The 15,000-nt window shown below is 44.0% G+C and overlaps 1 protein-coding gene across 1 annotated transcript in view; it reads left to right on the top strand.

The window, feature by feature from the left end:
• LOC311339281 (copine-8-like) overlaps positions 1–15,000 on the top strand; it is a 72,429-nt gene that overhangs the window by 42,490 nt on the left and 14,939 nt on the right. Inside the window, exons 5-11 of the mRNA XM_084464660.1 lie at positions 2,832–2,873; positions 3,366–3,441; positions 5,152–5,205; positions 5,528–5,589; positions 7,773–7,819; positions 10,679–10,860; positions 11,150–11,277. Of these exons, the coding sequence (XP_084320786.1) occupies positions 2,832–2,873; positions 3,366–3,441; positions 5,152–5,205; positions 5,528–5,589; positions 7,773–7,819; positions 10,679–10,860; positions 11,150–11,277 (591 nt within the window). The remainder of the gene's footprint in view (positions 1–2,831; positions 2,874–3,365; positions 3,442–5,151; positions 5,206–5,527; positions 5,590–7,772; positions 7,820–10,678; positions 10,861–11,149; positions 11,278–15,000) is intronic.

The raw sequence follows: 15,000 nt of genomic DNA, 5'->3' as shown, positions 1-15,000 counted from the left end.
GTCAAGAAATATCACTGAGGCATTACCAAATCCACTTCTAACAGGTGTGTGTATGTGTGTTTGTTGTGTCTTGAGGGGTTAGGTTAAGCACATTTTCCTGGTTATTTTTATTTTCTACTCATCTATGGACTTTTAGCGCTGCAAGAAAGTATACTCCAGCGTTTTCATGTCTATTTGATTTGGTTGAATTCTACATTAACTTCATTCTCTCGTCCATGATAATTCATTGATTCATTCGGTTCTACAATGTAGATGACAAATACATACTCTGTACGAACACTCACTATCACAAATGTTCACAAAATTCCTTTCTATTGATTTTATTGCACTTTGAGGAGGATTTCTTCAGCCATTCAAGTCTGAATCATGGATGTGTGGATGCGATTTGGAAAGGGTGTCAAAAAGGTATGGGTTCAAAACCCAATGTCTACAGTCAATCTAGGGGGCTTGTACATGTCAATGTCAAATCCCAATGACTGCCTCCAGTTTAGAAGCATAGGAGCATTGGAATGTTAATTATTGTGTTGGGAATAAGGTTTTTTTCAGGCATTGTTCAGAGTTAGTTATCAATCGTGAACTTATTTTTCATTATGGGGAAACCTTCTTGTGTTTGAAGCAGCCACAATGTTTCTCATGCGAAACGTGGCAAAACAATGTTCGCATTAGCCTAGATTATGGTATACTTACATTGATTGATTGACTACAGTACTACAACTCTCTTGAGTGAGTCCATTCATTATTACACACACACAAAGAGTATCGGCAACAAAAAGTCTAACCCCTGCTCCCTTAATGTATGTGTCTGAAACAGCACGTCTCTTCTGGTTAAGGTGGTGAATCACGATATAGTCACTGTGTTGTACTTGTCTGTGCACTCCCAGAAAAAATGTGGTTATGTGCATGGATTTAAAAATGAACACAAGGAAAAAAAAAATCCCCAGGAATCAAAGTGTTGGGGATGATTAAAAAAGGATAATACTTTGACATGAGACCTGACATCTGCTAATCCTGAACACCAGCTACATTTGACATGTTAATAAAATGGTACTTAAGCTTCTCACATGGAATGATCAGAATCCACAAATAATATCCCATTATCCCCCTCTCCTCATCTGTGTTGTTTCTTGTATTCAGCATATAACGTATAAGGGTTTTATATGTATCAATGTATCATTAAATACTGAGAACAAGTCATAGACTTGTTATTCATTGGTACACTTGTCACTCAAGTGGTCTATTCCGGTTCCTGGCAAAAGATTATAGACATCTCTATTTAAATGGGGCTAAGAGAATTGGGATGACACGCTTCACATCTTTTTTTGTAATCATCAGAAAGTATGTTTCTCCATTACTGAGTCATCATGCTCAGGCAACTCGGGCCTAAGAATAGTTTTACTAGATGCATATTGGAGATTATTTTTGAACTGCATACTCTTTAAAAAGTGAACAATCTGAGGATTTCTTGACATTTCAACATTCATTTTGAGCAACATTCACAAAACCCATGGACACAAAAGAGGAAGGTACAAAATCAAGTCTACAGCCTTTAGGATTAATCAGGATTGATTAAAGGATTGATCACAATTGATCATCTTGAGGAAGAGACAGTGGGTCATCCAATACCATATTAACTGCTGTGTCGTGCAGTGAAATATTTATAGTGATGCAGTTAAGTGGTTGCAGAGTTAGAGTTAGGGGGGGGGGGGGGGGGTTGTCAGGGTCCTGCAGGCTGAAGCACCACTCCTCTCTCTCTTGCTCTCACTACCCTTCTCTCCTTGACATTGAAGCTGAAACTTCATTGCCGCCACCGCTACCTTGGTTGCTATCAGACTTTTAAAAGAAGCATAAATAATCGCAGGTAACCTCAAAGGAACCAACCTCCTCTTTGCTGAAAGTGACAGGAGGCGAGGGGGGAGCTGGTGGGCTGGGGGGGGGGGGGGGGTTGGTAGGCAGATTTCAGACAGCTCTCTATTCCTCAGCGACAGCGCTGGGCATGTGTGATGTTCCCGTTCCCCGTTCCCCGTTCCCTTGGATCTGGGGAGGCTGGAGAGGCAGCTCAGGAGCAGCCCTGGGTAGAGCGAGTGAGAACCTGAGATCAAATGAGATTTCGTAAAAAGAGTGTCAGGAAATAAGTTCTTGTTTTTCTCTCTGTAGGAAATTGGCTGCTGTGTGTGTGTGTGTGTGTGTGTGTGTGTGTGTGTGTGTGTGTGTGTGTGTGTGTGTGTGTGTGTGTGTGTGTGTGTGTGTGTGTGTGTGTGTGCTACGCAGAACATCCGCCCTGTCGATGTGTGCGGTTCTACCTCTGATGGTGTTTTGTGCGTTTGGTGCTGATTGCGGGTTCCAGTTTTTGGGGTGAAACTCTGCGCTAACCGCCAACGCCTCGCTCGATCTCTCACTAACTTAACAATAAACAATTATGTATTGTTTGTGTATTTCATAAAATTAGAATGGTTCTTTTTTTTGAACTGCTCTTTTCTGACGTGACTGCGTCACACTGGGAAACACACAGGGGCCAGTGAGACTGTCAGTGAAACCAGTGCCCAGGATGTGGTCAACTGGACAGTGACCATCGTGGTCGAGGGTTCCTTTTAAATGTGTCCATGAACAGGGAGTCTAGTGAGGAGGTGTCGGGCTCTCTCAGTACTGCTGGTTGGAATGCTACATGGTCTCTCACACACTTGCATCTTCATCATTGTCTCAATCGATTTGCTGAGCTTGTTTTTGGATGTTTATGTGTGTTTTGACGGGTGGACTGCATAGAACCTAAACCACTTGCACGTGTGTGTGTGTGTGTGTGTGTGTGCGTGTGTGTGTGTGTTTCTCTTCCCTAGAACGATCAAAGTGGAGGTCTATGACTGGGACAGAGATGGAAGGTGACTATTTTATAGATGTGGTATATACAACATAAACCTCAATCTAAAGAAAATCTGCTTTCTTAAGGGCAGATTATGGTCCCACGTTCATGCAACGCAAGGGGGGCTACGGACCCCTTACGTCATTGCGGACTCTCTTTGCGTCCACCGCAAGGGCCTGACGTGCGCCTCCCAAAATCTTCTTGTTGAGGCTCCGCAGCCGCAAGGGCTGTGATTGGCCGACGCGGAACCATAAAGGTTCACGACTGCGTCGAAGTGTCTGCGTGGTCATTGCGTTGCGTGAACATAGGACCATAATCAGCCCTTTAAAGTGTGTTGACATTTACCAAAGGTGGAACAAAAAAATTGTATTAACCTATTGATCTTATGATAGTTTCTGCATCCAACAGTTCAGCTTCTTCTTTGTTCTCTCTCTCTCTCTCTCTCTCTCTCTCTCTCTCTCTCTCTCTCTCTCTCTCTCTCGCTCTCTCTCTCTCTCTCTCTCTCTCTCAGCCACGACTTCATAGGAGAATTCACCACCAGCTATCGGGAGCTGGCCCGGGGGCAGAGTCAGTTCAACATCTATGAGGTGAGTAATGCTTTCATTGTGGAAAGAGTTTAAAATGTGAATTACCCCGTCCCTCTCCCAGGGCCGACGCAGCCTGGGGAGGGGCTCTCTCTGTGTTTCCATTATGGAAACCATTTTCTCTTCCTTCGTTGGCCAATCAGAGCCCTTCGCTGTGCCCCTGGACCCATTTATTCAGGAGGATTAGTGGAGCCATCTCAGCATTAGAGCGCCTGCAATAGCCAATCATATTCCATATGTTTACAAACGCCATTGTTTTGAAGGGTGTTTTGGCTGTGCTGTTTGTCTCCCTGTTCACTCTCCTCTGCACTTATGGATGAAACGGATTTCATTCTCTTTTTGTTTGCTGCTTTTGTTGTGTTGCTTTGAAAAATCAACACTTGTTTTCTGATATAATCACCTGGGGGCTGCAATGCATGGTAACGGCAGCCATTAGCCAGGCTGTGAAATTGAATTAATGGAAGTTTCTGGGATTTGAGAAATTTGATTGTGTTCACCCCCACATACTATTTCACCGTTAAACGGTTGACTGTCTAAAACAATTCCGTAAATGCCACTCCATCTATTGGACTTGCAAACACAATTAGTTTTCACTAGTTATTAACTATGTTTCCCTACAACATCTATGATGTTCCCTATATGCTGCATGCTAAAAGGTGCATTGTATTGGTGCCATATCCTGTATGAATTGATTACCAATCGCAGCTGTCTGGTTTGAATCTCATCAAACTGCCCCAGAGGCCCGCGTGCCTGCCGGTCCCAGCAGACGTCCCGTTGAGCGACACCTGTCCTTTGAATGTCAGCTTTATTATACATTGGTGTTGATTAGTCACAACCACACAGTGGGACTGAAAGGCCCTTTAAGTTTTGCGTCAGCAGGTTGTTCAGAGTGTCAGACAAATTGCCATCCCTCCACATGAAATTAGTCTGTCACTCGCGTGCCCGCGGCCGTGGAGAATGGCGGTAATTAGCGGAGGCATCTTTTGTCTTTAGCCTGACATTCAGCCCCGACTGGTGACGCGTGACGGCACCCTGCTGGATGAACCGTGGAATCTTGGCACTGGGGGCATCCTCAGCCCCGATGGACAGACCGCCGGGCCGTCCGCTGGGAAACAGAATCAGTGTCTGAACTGTGTTCACTATTCATGTTCAAATGCACGCACTTCACAAAGACATGTGTCCGTCAGAAAAGTCTTTTAGGTGTTCATGAGTAGGCAAAAAAAACACCTAATGATCATCTGCTCGTGCAATTAAAACAATATTCTCTCTCGCCCTCCAAGCTTGGCCCTTCTGTCGTTCTCTGGTGAATTCACAGCACAATGGCTCCTGTCCACAACCAGTTATTATCTGTTAAACAGGGCCGCTTCCATCAGGCCACCCACGCAGACAAATACATGCACTTAATTACATTAAATATAGTTATGGTGCAATGAGGGTGGCAGCTGATGCTGTAAAACAATGTGTGTCAAATGGAGCCATGGTGTGCAGTGAGGCCGGTGCCACGTTGGTTATATAGCTTGTTTTCAGTCCAATATATATTCAATATAAGCGACATGAATTTGGTTTTGTGTGTAAAGTGGTTGTATGAGTGGTCATCGTTCTGATGCTATAATATATTTGGTTCCCATTCACAATTGCCAAAAACAAAACCTACGACGGCAACAGACGATTTTTGTTTAAGTGTGTCTTTTTTTTGTGTTTCCCTTTCTCTAGGTGATCAATTCAAAAAAGAAAATGAAGAAAAAGAAATACGCCAATTCGGGAACGGTAAGCCTTCCTGTCATTGGGCCTGTATGTGTGTGTGTATGAATCAAGTACGACGGTGTCTGTTTGGCAGGATCCATGTGAGAGGTGTGTTACCTGCTCCCCACGTGCTATCTGCTAATGGCTTTGGGAAGATAAACAACATGAAAAACAACATTTCTCTCCCATCATGTCATCATCTCCTTTTTCTTATTATCGTTCAATTTCAACTTTTTTTCTTCGTCCACGATTTATACAAGTTATATTGATATTTCCCCTCCTCCCCTTTGTCTATTTTCTTCATCTCCGTCTATTTCTTCTTCATCGCCTCCTCCTCTGCTGTCAGGTGACCCTGCTCTCCTTCTCCGTGGAGTCAGAGAGCACCTTCCTGGACTACATCAAGGGAGGGTGAGTGGTCCTGGCGTGTCGTGGCGTCCCTGAGCGAGACGCCCTCACCCTACTCGCTCCCGACGAGCTGGCTGTCGCCCTGCGTGGTTGACTCCGCCGTCGGTGTGTGAATGGTTGCATGAATGGGTGAACGCCAGTCAACACTGTAAAGTGCTTTGGATAAAAGTGCTATATAAGTTTACCATTATACGGCTGGTATTGAGCGTGTCTCTAACGTATGAGTGTGTTTGAACCCGTTCTTGTAAGGCTCGGGCTACACCCACGTGTGTGATTGATTTGGCTGATCGATTATTCCAGAACCTCAAGGTGTATTGGTTTTTTACTTTCAATGAAAATGTCCTCATCTAGGTGGGGGCACACCCCATAATGGATGTGTGCGCCCACACTGCCCATACTGCCATTGAGTACCTTGGCTTTGCATTTGGGGAAGAAGATCCATAGAAAGTCAATAGAAATAGTATGTAGTTTAGTTTCTATTTGAAAAGCGTAACATAGAAAACATTAGAGACTACGCTTAAAGTCCCCTCGCCACCGCACACACACACACACACACACACACACACACACACACACACACACACACACACACACACACACACACACACACACACACACACACACACACACACACACACACACACACACACACACACACACACACACACACACACACACACACACACTCCAGGCCCCTCAGAAGCACAAGCCAATCAGGGCAGGGCGGTAATTAGTGTAACCATGCACACCTAGACCTTAAATCCTCAGCCAGGTCCTCAGCCGGCCGTCAGCGGTGGGTAATTATCCGTGTCACCTGCAGGCTCGACCCCTCCTCTCTGCACGTGGACAGAGCCTGCTTCTCCACAGCAACTATTCAACAACAAATCCTACTGATTCAAAGCTGGCCGTTCAAGTGGTGGTGTGTGCTGTGTTTATCTCTGTTTTCACACTTTAAAATAGAACATCTCTCCCTAGAAAATTTCCCAAAATGTTTCCCCACATGAGAAGCAGTCGTGTGTGTTATCCCATAGCCCAGAATAAAATAAACTCTTTTTTTTAATCGGACAGTAGGGCAAATTTGAAATGAGAGCACTGGAACTCTGTTAATGAATGAATAAAATGGAATAATTAATGCGGCGGGCCAGCACTCGTCTCCACGGCCCCCAGCCCCTCATCCCCCAGCATCCACTCTGAAAGGTCAAAGTGGATCTTTTACTCGTTCGGTTTATTACCTCCTTCCCTCCCCTGATGCCACGCATGGCTAATGAGACTCTGTCGCTGGAACCCTCCGTGCCAGTACGGGCAGTGTTGGGCGCGCGTCCATTATGGGGTGTGCCCCCGTCTCTTGGCCGGGACTCCCTTGAACAATCGGTTTTTAATCTCAGTGCGACTTTCCTGGTGAAATAAAGGTGAACTAATAATAATAAAAAAGATGAGGACATTTTCATTGAAAGTGAAAAACCGATACACCCTGAGGTTCTGGAATAATCCATCAGCCAAATGGAGATACTGTAAATGTGATCAGTCACATTCACAGCCTGTGCAGCCCCCTATGGTGTGACAGTGAGTGGGTGTAGCCCGAGCCTCTCAAGAAGGGGTTCAAACACACTCATACGTCAGAGACACGCTCAACACCGGCCGCGTGCCGTAGCGCACATTGGCCTCGGTTCTGCTTCAAACGGTCAGAGTCGAAGGCCTCCGTGTGGACGAGCTCCCTCAGCTGAGACCGGAGACTGGATTATGGTTTTGCTCATAGGTACTGAGTCAGTCCAACGGCTTGTCAGGCCGCCCGGGGGCTGTGGGTCCTCAGAAGGGGTGGGGTGGGGGAGGGGGGGGGGGACCCGATCTTTATCTGTGGTGATGTGTTGACTCTGGACATACCAGTACCATGCAGCCCAAGACCAGACAATCCCCTGTCCGTCCGATCCCTGTTCACTGTCAATTCATACGACTCTCCCTAAATGTTCACAATCATGTATATAGTTAAAAGCGTATAAAAGCGTGTGTGTAAGTCTGTGTGTGTATGTGTGTGTATGTGTGGGTGTGTGTGTGTGTGTGTGTGTGTGTGTGTGTCTTTGTGTGAAGTTGTGAAACATCAAACAGTCAAATGAGTTAGGAAGTAGCTGTCCCAGATGATCTCTGTAGTTGATCGTTTGTACCGTGTGCTTCGCTCCATCACATTCCAGGACCCAGATCAACTTCACGGTGGCCATCGACTTCACAGCGTCAAACGGTGAGTGATTGAGAGTGAATGGAGGGGGTTATCCTCTAATGGATGGGGTTGAAGAGCCATTCTTCAAGCATACTGGCAGTAGGGAGAAATATGCAAACGTATACATGATGAACAGGCATATGATGGAGAGAGGGAAATAAAGAGATGGTATGAGGGAGACAGAGAGGGAGAGGGCGGGAGAGAATTGAGAGAGGTGTAGGAGTAGCAAGAGAGAGCCCCGTTGCTACTAAGGTTTTCTCTTCATCATGCTCAGTCAATTTTCACTAAAGACCGTTTGTTATCCAAAGTTAAATGGGAGACTGGTAAAGTGCCATAAAGACCCCACTTACATTTAATTGCTACACTCAATTCACCTTGGGAACTGAACAGCAGAATGTCCGCTTAGAAGTCTGAAAAAGAAAGAAAAAATCTGATATAGACACGTAACCAGAAACCTACAATGCTATATGAAATTCTAACACACAACCATCTCACTTTGAACTCACATAAACGTAGATAATATCTTTAAATGGTCAATAGAGTGTATTCTCATAGTGCCTTTAACCACTGGTCACTCAAATTGCTATGCAATTGTTGGCTAACCCATTCATACACACATTCACACAACGACGGAGGTGTCAGTCATGCGAGGCGACAAACAGCTCGTCGGGAGCAGTTAGAGGGAGGTGTCTTGTTCAGGGAAACCTGGACACTCAGATAGAAGGAGCTGGGGATCAAACTACTGAGCCACTTCCTTCCAAAAATGAGGGTGCATGCATCCTGCATGCACAATATAGTGAAGTTGACGTATTGGTTGGACATGGCAGGACTGTGCACAGTATGGATGGAACCATGCGTTGCAGACTGTAGGGATTCATTAGAGAGAGGTGATTGGTCGTTGTGGTTGGCTTTTAAGCTGGCCAGGAGGACAGACAGTCATTGATCTGTATCTGTGATGGAGCGGTCAACAGCTCCTCTAGTGCTGGTGGGGGTAGAGAGGTGGGCTGGGGGGCGACCACTTGAAGAACCATCATGACATTCAGCACGCAGTGGGGCCTCAGTCCTCCAAGGAGAGGTCAACCCCTCTACTCGTAGTCCCACCAGTAGAGGTCAACCCCTCTACTCGTAGTCCCACCAGTAGAGGTCAACCCCTCTACTCATAGTCCTCCCAGTAGAGGTCAACCCCTCTACTCATAGTCCCACCAGTAGAGGTCAACCCCTCTACTCGTAGTCCCACCAGTAGAGGTCAACCCCTCTACTCATAGTCCTCCCAGTAGAGGTCAACCCCTCTACTCGTAGTCCCACCAGTAGAGGTCAACCCCTCTACTCGTAGTCCCACCAGTAGAGGTCAACCCCTCTACTCATAGTCCCACCAGTAGAGGTCAACCCCTCTACTCGTAGTCCTACCAGTAGAGGTCAACCCCTCTACTCGTAGTCCCACCAGTAGAGGTCAACCCCTCTACTCGTAGTCCTCCCAGTAGAGGTCAACCCCTCTACTCGTAGTAGAGGTCCACCAGGGATGGTGGCGAAGTTGTTATTATTTGATTTGATTTGAATAGGCAAAGTAGTAAGTAAGGAAAACATTTGTATCATCTTAATCAACTGAAACTGAAATATTCTTCTTTGGTGCTTTAAGCTTATTGTTTTGGCGTTGTGACCTTTGGGACACATGTATTATCCACTAAAGAGAAATGACACTCTTCAGAACCCCACACCATAACAGAACACCATTAAAACTCACAGGGAACACTATTCCTCTCTGTCAATTTATCACCGTCATCCTTGAATTCAAATCAAACAGAGCGTAACAGTGAGCGTAACCCTTTTTTAACAGCCCTGGTTCCGAAAGTACATTTCCAATTCATTTTCACCGTCCACTTTTCCTAAAATCGTTATAGAAAGAGTTTTAAGCCTGGAACCAAGCCAGTTCGTTCGTCAAGGTAGTCGTGACCAGAAAATGTTTGATTCAGGCCAAAAAAGAATTTGGAAAACGGAAGAAAAGGCAGAGGTACAAGACTGTCACATTATTTTTGTGAACGAGTGAAGGAACTCCTCATCCCATGAACCATTGTGAACCTTTTCGCAGTGGTTAGTCTAATGGTCAACCCAATAGTTTAGCTTGTTTCTTGCATCTTATAACCTTTGTCGTTTTTAATACATGTGATTTCAGTCTCGGATTCCAATTACATATTCATTCAACATTATGTATTCCTAGCTTTTAAATTACCAAAGTTAATAAAAAGCACTGCTAGTGCTAAATCATATATTTTTACTTTTATTTGTAATCATATATTCATTTCCTCTACAGCTCTTACAATAACTCTCTAACTTCCCATTAATCTAAGGGAAATCCTGGTTGCTGCGGTAAGCGATTGGGTTCAGTGACAGCATTCGTCCACAGCTTGACTTTTGCGGGTGCAGTAAACGGTTTCTGGTAATAGCGAGCTTCACCAATCAGAGAGGTAGTGTCACACTTTAGGATTATGGGTACTGTAGTGGTTTCAAAGACTTTGCGAATAAAACATGTTTTTCTAAAAAAATTGTTGCCCTGTTTAACGTGTGGCTTCTACAGGAGCAAAAACATTTGATTCACAATATAATATAACGTACGTATCATTTGGATGGTTACAACATTAAGGCTTTTAATCAAAATCTCTATGATGAAAATGAATGGGATTTTTACTTCTGGAACCACACTGTTGCGCCCTATTGAATTGTTGTTTACTAAAACCTCCATAAATCAAAGATACCCTATTATTTGGTCATTCAACCTAGGAATGGGGGTGGAGGCACATTTGATTTATTGCATGAAGACCATATGTAGAATTGACGACGTATATACGAGATGCATGTGTATGAGTCAACCGTCCATCCCCTCAGGGAACCCATCCCAGTCCACATCGCTGCACTACATGAACCCATACCAGCTCAACGCCTATGCCATGGCCCTGAAGGCGGTCGGGGAGATTATACAGGACTACGACAGCGATAAGATGTTCCCCGCTCTTGGCTTCGGAGCAAAATTGCCACCTGACGGGCGAGTCTCGCATGAGTTTCCCTTGGTGAGTATAAGCTTCCAGGCTCTGTAAAAATACACTTTTGGTTGAAATTCTTCAGATTCTTAGGAGTGAGGAGCAGGGGTATATTTTGAAGCTCACCACTGGTTTGATGTTCCTGTACAATTGGAACTGAGGAAAGTAGGAGAATCATTCCATCCATCCATGACATTTCCTGTGGCAGTTTTCCTGTGATTCACGCATGCCTTAGCCCCCTGCGTCCTATTTATTCCATGTGATTACCTGAATCTCTACGATGAGTTACTGAGATGCTTGTTTGGCGGTTCTTCTGCAGAATGGGAACATAGAGAACCCGTACTGTAACGGCATCGAGGGCATCCTGGAGGCGTACCACCAGAGCCTGAAGACCGTGCAGCTCTACGGGCCCACAAACTTCGCCCCCGTTGTCAATCATGTTGCAAGGTGATGGAACGCATCGATGTGGACGTTAGCGTAGGCTTACATCCACACACTGCAGTATAGAAGCTGCGTATGGGTTTTTGATCGCCCCCTGTATGAAGGGAACGCGTTGTAACAAACACATACATCATATGAGTAGACATTTCTAAGCACCCATTGAACACTGGTGTGCAGAATGGAAAACACTATAGTATGAATGGAAACACTATATGAATGCTTCATCAGTATTATGCTGTTGTATGTTAAGTGTTACACTGTCACCTGTTGGATGTAAAATATTACCATATAATGTTTTTACGTATACTCAAATAGAAAACAACACACAATACTTTACAGTAACAACAAATACTGTATTTGTACCCAAAATGTGCAGTCTACTGTAAATCACAGCAAACAGGATGAAAACGGGATGATATGAAAGAGATAACAGAAAATAGGCAATACTGTAAACAAAACGATGAACAAATGAATGCATTTGCGTTTTTCACATTTTCTGCTTTAGACTCAGATTCCTATTCCAAACCACACATTTTTCACACCACTACACACAATTCTCTATATCTTGCACACTCTTCCTGAATTCCCTCTCTTGGTGTTCACACAGAACACACTGCCAATCACATTTCTAAACTCCAAAGGCTGTTAGCAATCTGCAATTTGCTAAAGAAGGGTCACAGAAGAAAGATATGACACTAAAGTACAGACATTGAGCAGTATCACTCTATGAGAATGTTAATAATGGTGATGATGATGAACATCGTTATTCTCATTATGGTTATCATCATTATTTAGGATTTTATCCATCTCATGGTGCAAATGTACTGGATATAAGTATTGACCCTTATCAGTATGTGTAGGCGTGTATGTATGTATGTATTTATGTAGGTAAGTGTATGCATGTATATGCAAACACACTGTATGTATGACATTTGTTTGTTACTCTTAGTTTTTCACAATTGTTTAAACACATTCATTTGAACATCAGACACAATGTGCACAACCGGAAACTCATGTACAAACTGCCAAACCATTTCTGCTGATCTCTAAGCACATTTTCTGCTTTAGACTCAGATTCCCATTCCAAACCGCACATTTTTCACACCACTACACACAATTGTCTATATCTTGCACACTCTTCCTGAATTCCCTCTCTTGGTGTTCACACAGAACACACTGCCAATCACATTTCTTAGTTAGAAGGGTCACAGGTGAGCTCCTGGTTTGTTTGGAGAACAATGGATGGTGGCAACATTGAAGAGCAGCAAGGCAGAGGAGTAGGAATGTCCAGCTGGCGCAATTTCGCAATACCCCAAAAACAGTGGTTACCGCCGATATATTACTCATAGACTACTGTTAGATTTAAGTTAGAAGTCAACAGCATAATTTATTGCAGCAATTTAAAATTTCAAAAATACATGCGCAGCCGGAATGTAGGCTACCGATCAAACGCCACGTCACAATAAAATCAAATTCCATTGCTGTTGTGTGGGAGGTCGCTTTCGAGCTGCACTTGCGTCAGCACTTGCGTCCCTCTGATTTTAATTCAACCATGTCCTCGTATTGATCAATGACAGAAGACATACTGTACATGAATCATGCTGAGACCAGCGGGTGTCAGAGAATTTCTGTAGGCCTTTTTTGTTGCGATAGTTTGCCATAAAGCACTGTAGGCGCGTCGGTGAGGCTGTGATGAAGTTCACTATTTATTGGACCGTGTCTAGACAGTTACGAACATCCCTGACCTTAGTGGAGTGCACAATCGCCAAGTTGAGAGCGTGGTTTCTGCAGTGAACGTAGACTGCTGCGGGAAACTGTGCTGCGATGCGTGCCTTTCCCGCTTACATTGCCTGCACCATCATACCCCTGCCCAACAATATGGGCAGGAATCGATCTAGACCAGCAACAGCAATAGCCGTGTCAATGCCTCTGCATTTGAATGATAATGAATGAATGGAACGTTGCATTTTTAATGTTGACACCAAAGTTTCTAGACTAGAGACTGCACGGCGCGCCAATCACCTAATGAATGAATGAAACCTGCGGAATCAGAGAAAGTCCGCTCTCTTTGCTGCACAAAGCATGTTTCAGAAATCAGCACATTTAGATAAATGCTAGTTGTCACACAGACACATACTATTTTTTATTTTTGTAATATGGATTTATTTCAGGGGGGAAAATACTGCACAAAATACGCACGGTGCGTTCAGGATTAGGACTAATATAGCATATGTCGGCCTAGACCTAATCAATTGTGTTTTAATATTTGTAGCATTCATATTAGTCTATTCTTTTCGTAGGCTACTCTGCTGTTGGCCTTGATGGGGAGATATTTTTTTGCTGCCACAAAATATAGTTTAATGCAACAACATTCCTGCATCTCCCCCTCCTACCGAGCCCATTTCAGCACCGTGTTAGTGGACAGTTACAAGCGTTGTAAGACGTACAACGTTGTAAGAGCAGTGCACGCGCGTTCATGTTAAGAGGCATTTCGGAAAACGCTCAAAAACATTTTACGAAGCATCGAAAGATCCTTTGTGAGAATGATCGTACGAGCGTGGATCCATCGTTATCGGCAAACGGGGCCCTGGTCCGTGACTGGTTCAGGGGCCGTCCTGAAATATCCGTCCTGCGTCTCCCTCCATACTCTTCCCTTCTGGAAGGTGTACGAGAGGAATCCACAGACACGGATCCCACTGGTGCAAGCCATGGAGGACGCATGTGGCGATGTGACCGCTGAGGCCTGTCAAGGCTTCGCGCGCCGTTGTAGGCGATTCTTCTCCCCGCTGCTTGGCCAGGGAGAACACGGCCTGCGACGTGGATGAGGTCCTGTGGCCAGCCAGGGGCCGAAGGCAGGACGCAGCCTAGTTGTTTTGTTTTGTTCATTGCCTATTTTCTGTCATCTCTTTAATTTCATCCTGTTTGCTGTGATTTACAGTAGACTGCACATTTTGGGTACAAATACAGTATTTGTTGTTATTGTAAAATATTGTGTGTTGTTTTCTATTTGAGTTTACGTAAAAAGATTATATGGTAATATTTTACATCCAACAGATGAAAGTGTCACGCTGAACATGCAAAGGCATATTTCTATTGATAAAGCATTCATATAGTGTTTTCCATTCTGCACACCAGTGTTCAATGGGTGTTTAGAAAGGTATACTCATATGATGGATGTGTTTATCATTTAAAAAGAAAATACCATTTAGAGAAGAGTTAACACTGTTTTGAAGGCAAAGTGTGCTTTTGCAAGAGAAGTGTAGGATTTAGCATTTTGTGTGTGAGTTTTGAGATTTGTGTTTAGGGTTTTGAGAAAGTGAGGTAGTCTATCAGGAAATGTGTTAAAGCAATTGTGAAAAACTGTAAACATGTGAGAAGGGGGGGCTTGATATAAGCTGAAGCTTCTGCCCTTTCCCTTTGGTAACAACCAATAAAAATGCATTCATTCGATCATTCATTCATTCATTCAGATGTTTTGTTTACAGTATTGCCTATTTTCTGTTATCTCTTTCATTTCATCCTGTTTTCATCCTGTTTGCTGTGATTTACAGTAGACTGCACATTTTGGATACAAATACAGTATTTGTTGTTACTGTAAAGTATTGTGTGTTGTTTTCTATTTGAGTAAACGTAAAAACATTATATGGTAATATTTTACATCCAACAGGTGACAGTGTAACACTGAACATGCAACAGCATAATACTGATGAAGCATTCATATGGTGTTTT

The sequence above is a fragment of the Micromesistius poutassou genome (genome assembly GCF_964030765.1).
Source record: "Micromesistius poutassou genome assembly, chromosome: 2".
NCBI lineage: Eukaryota > Metazoa > Chordata > Actinopteri > Gadiformes > Gadidae > Micromesistius > Micromesistius poutassou.
The sequence above is the reverse complement of the archived record's forward strand: the minus strand, read 5'-3'. Positions and strand labels throughout refer to the sequence as shown.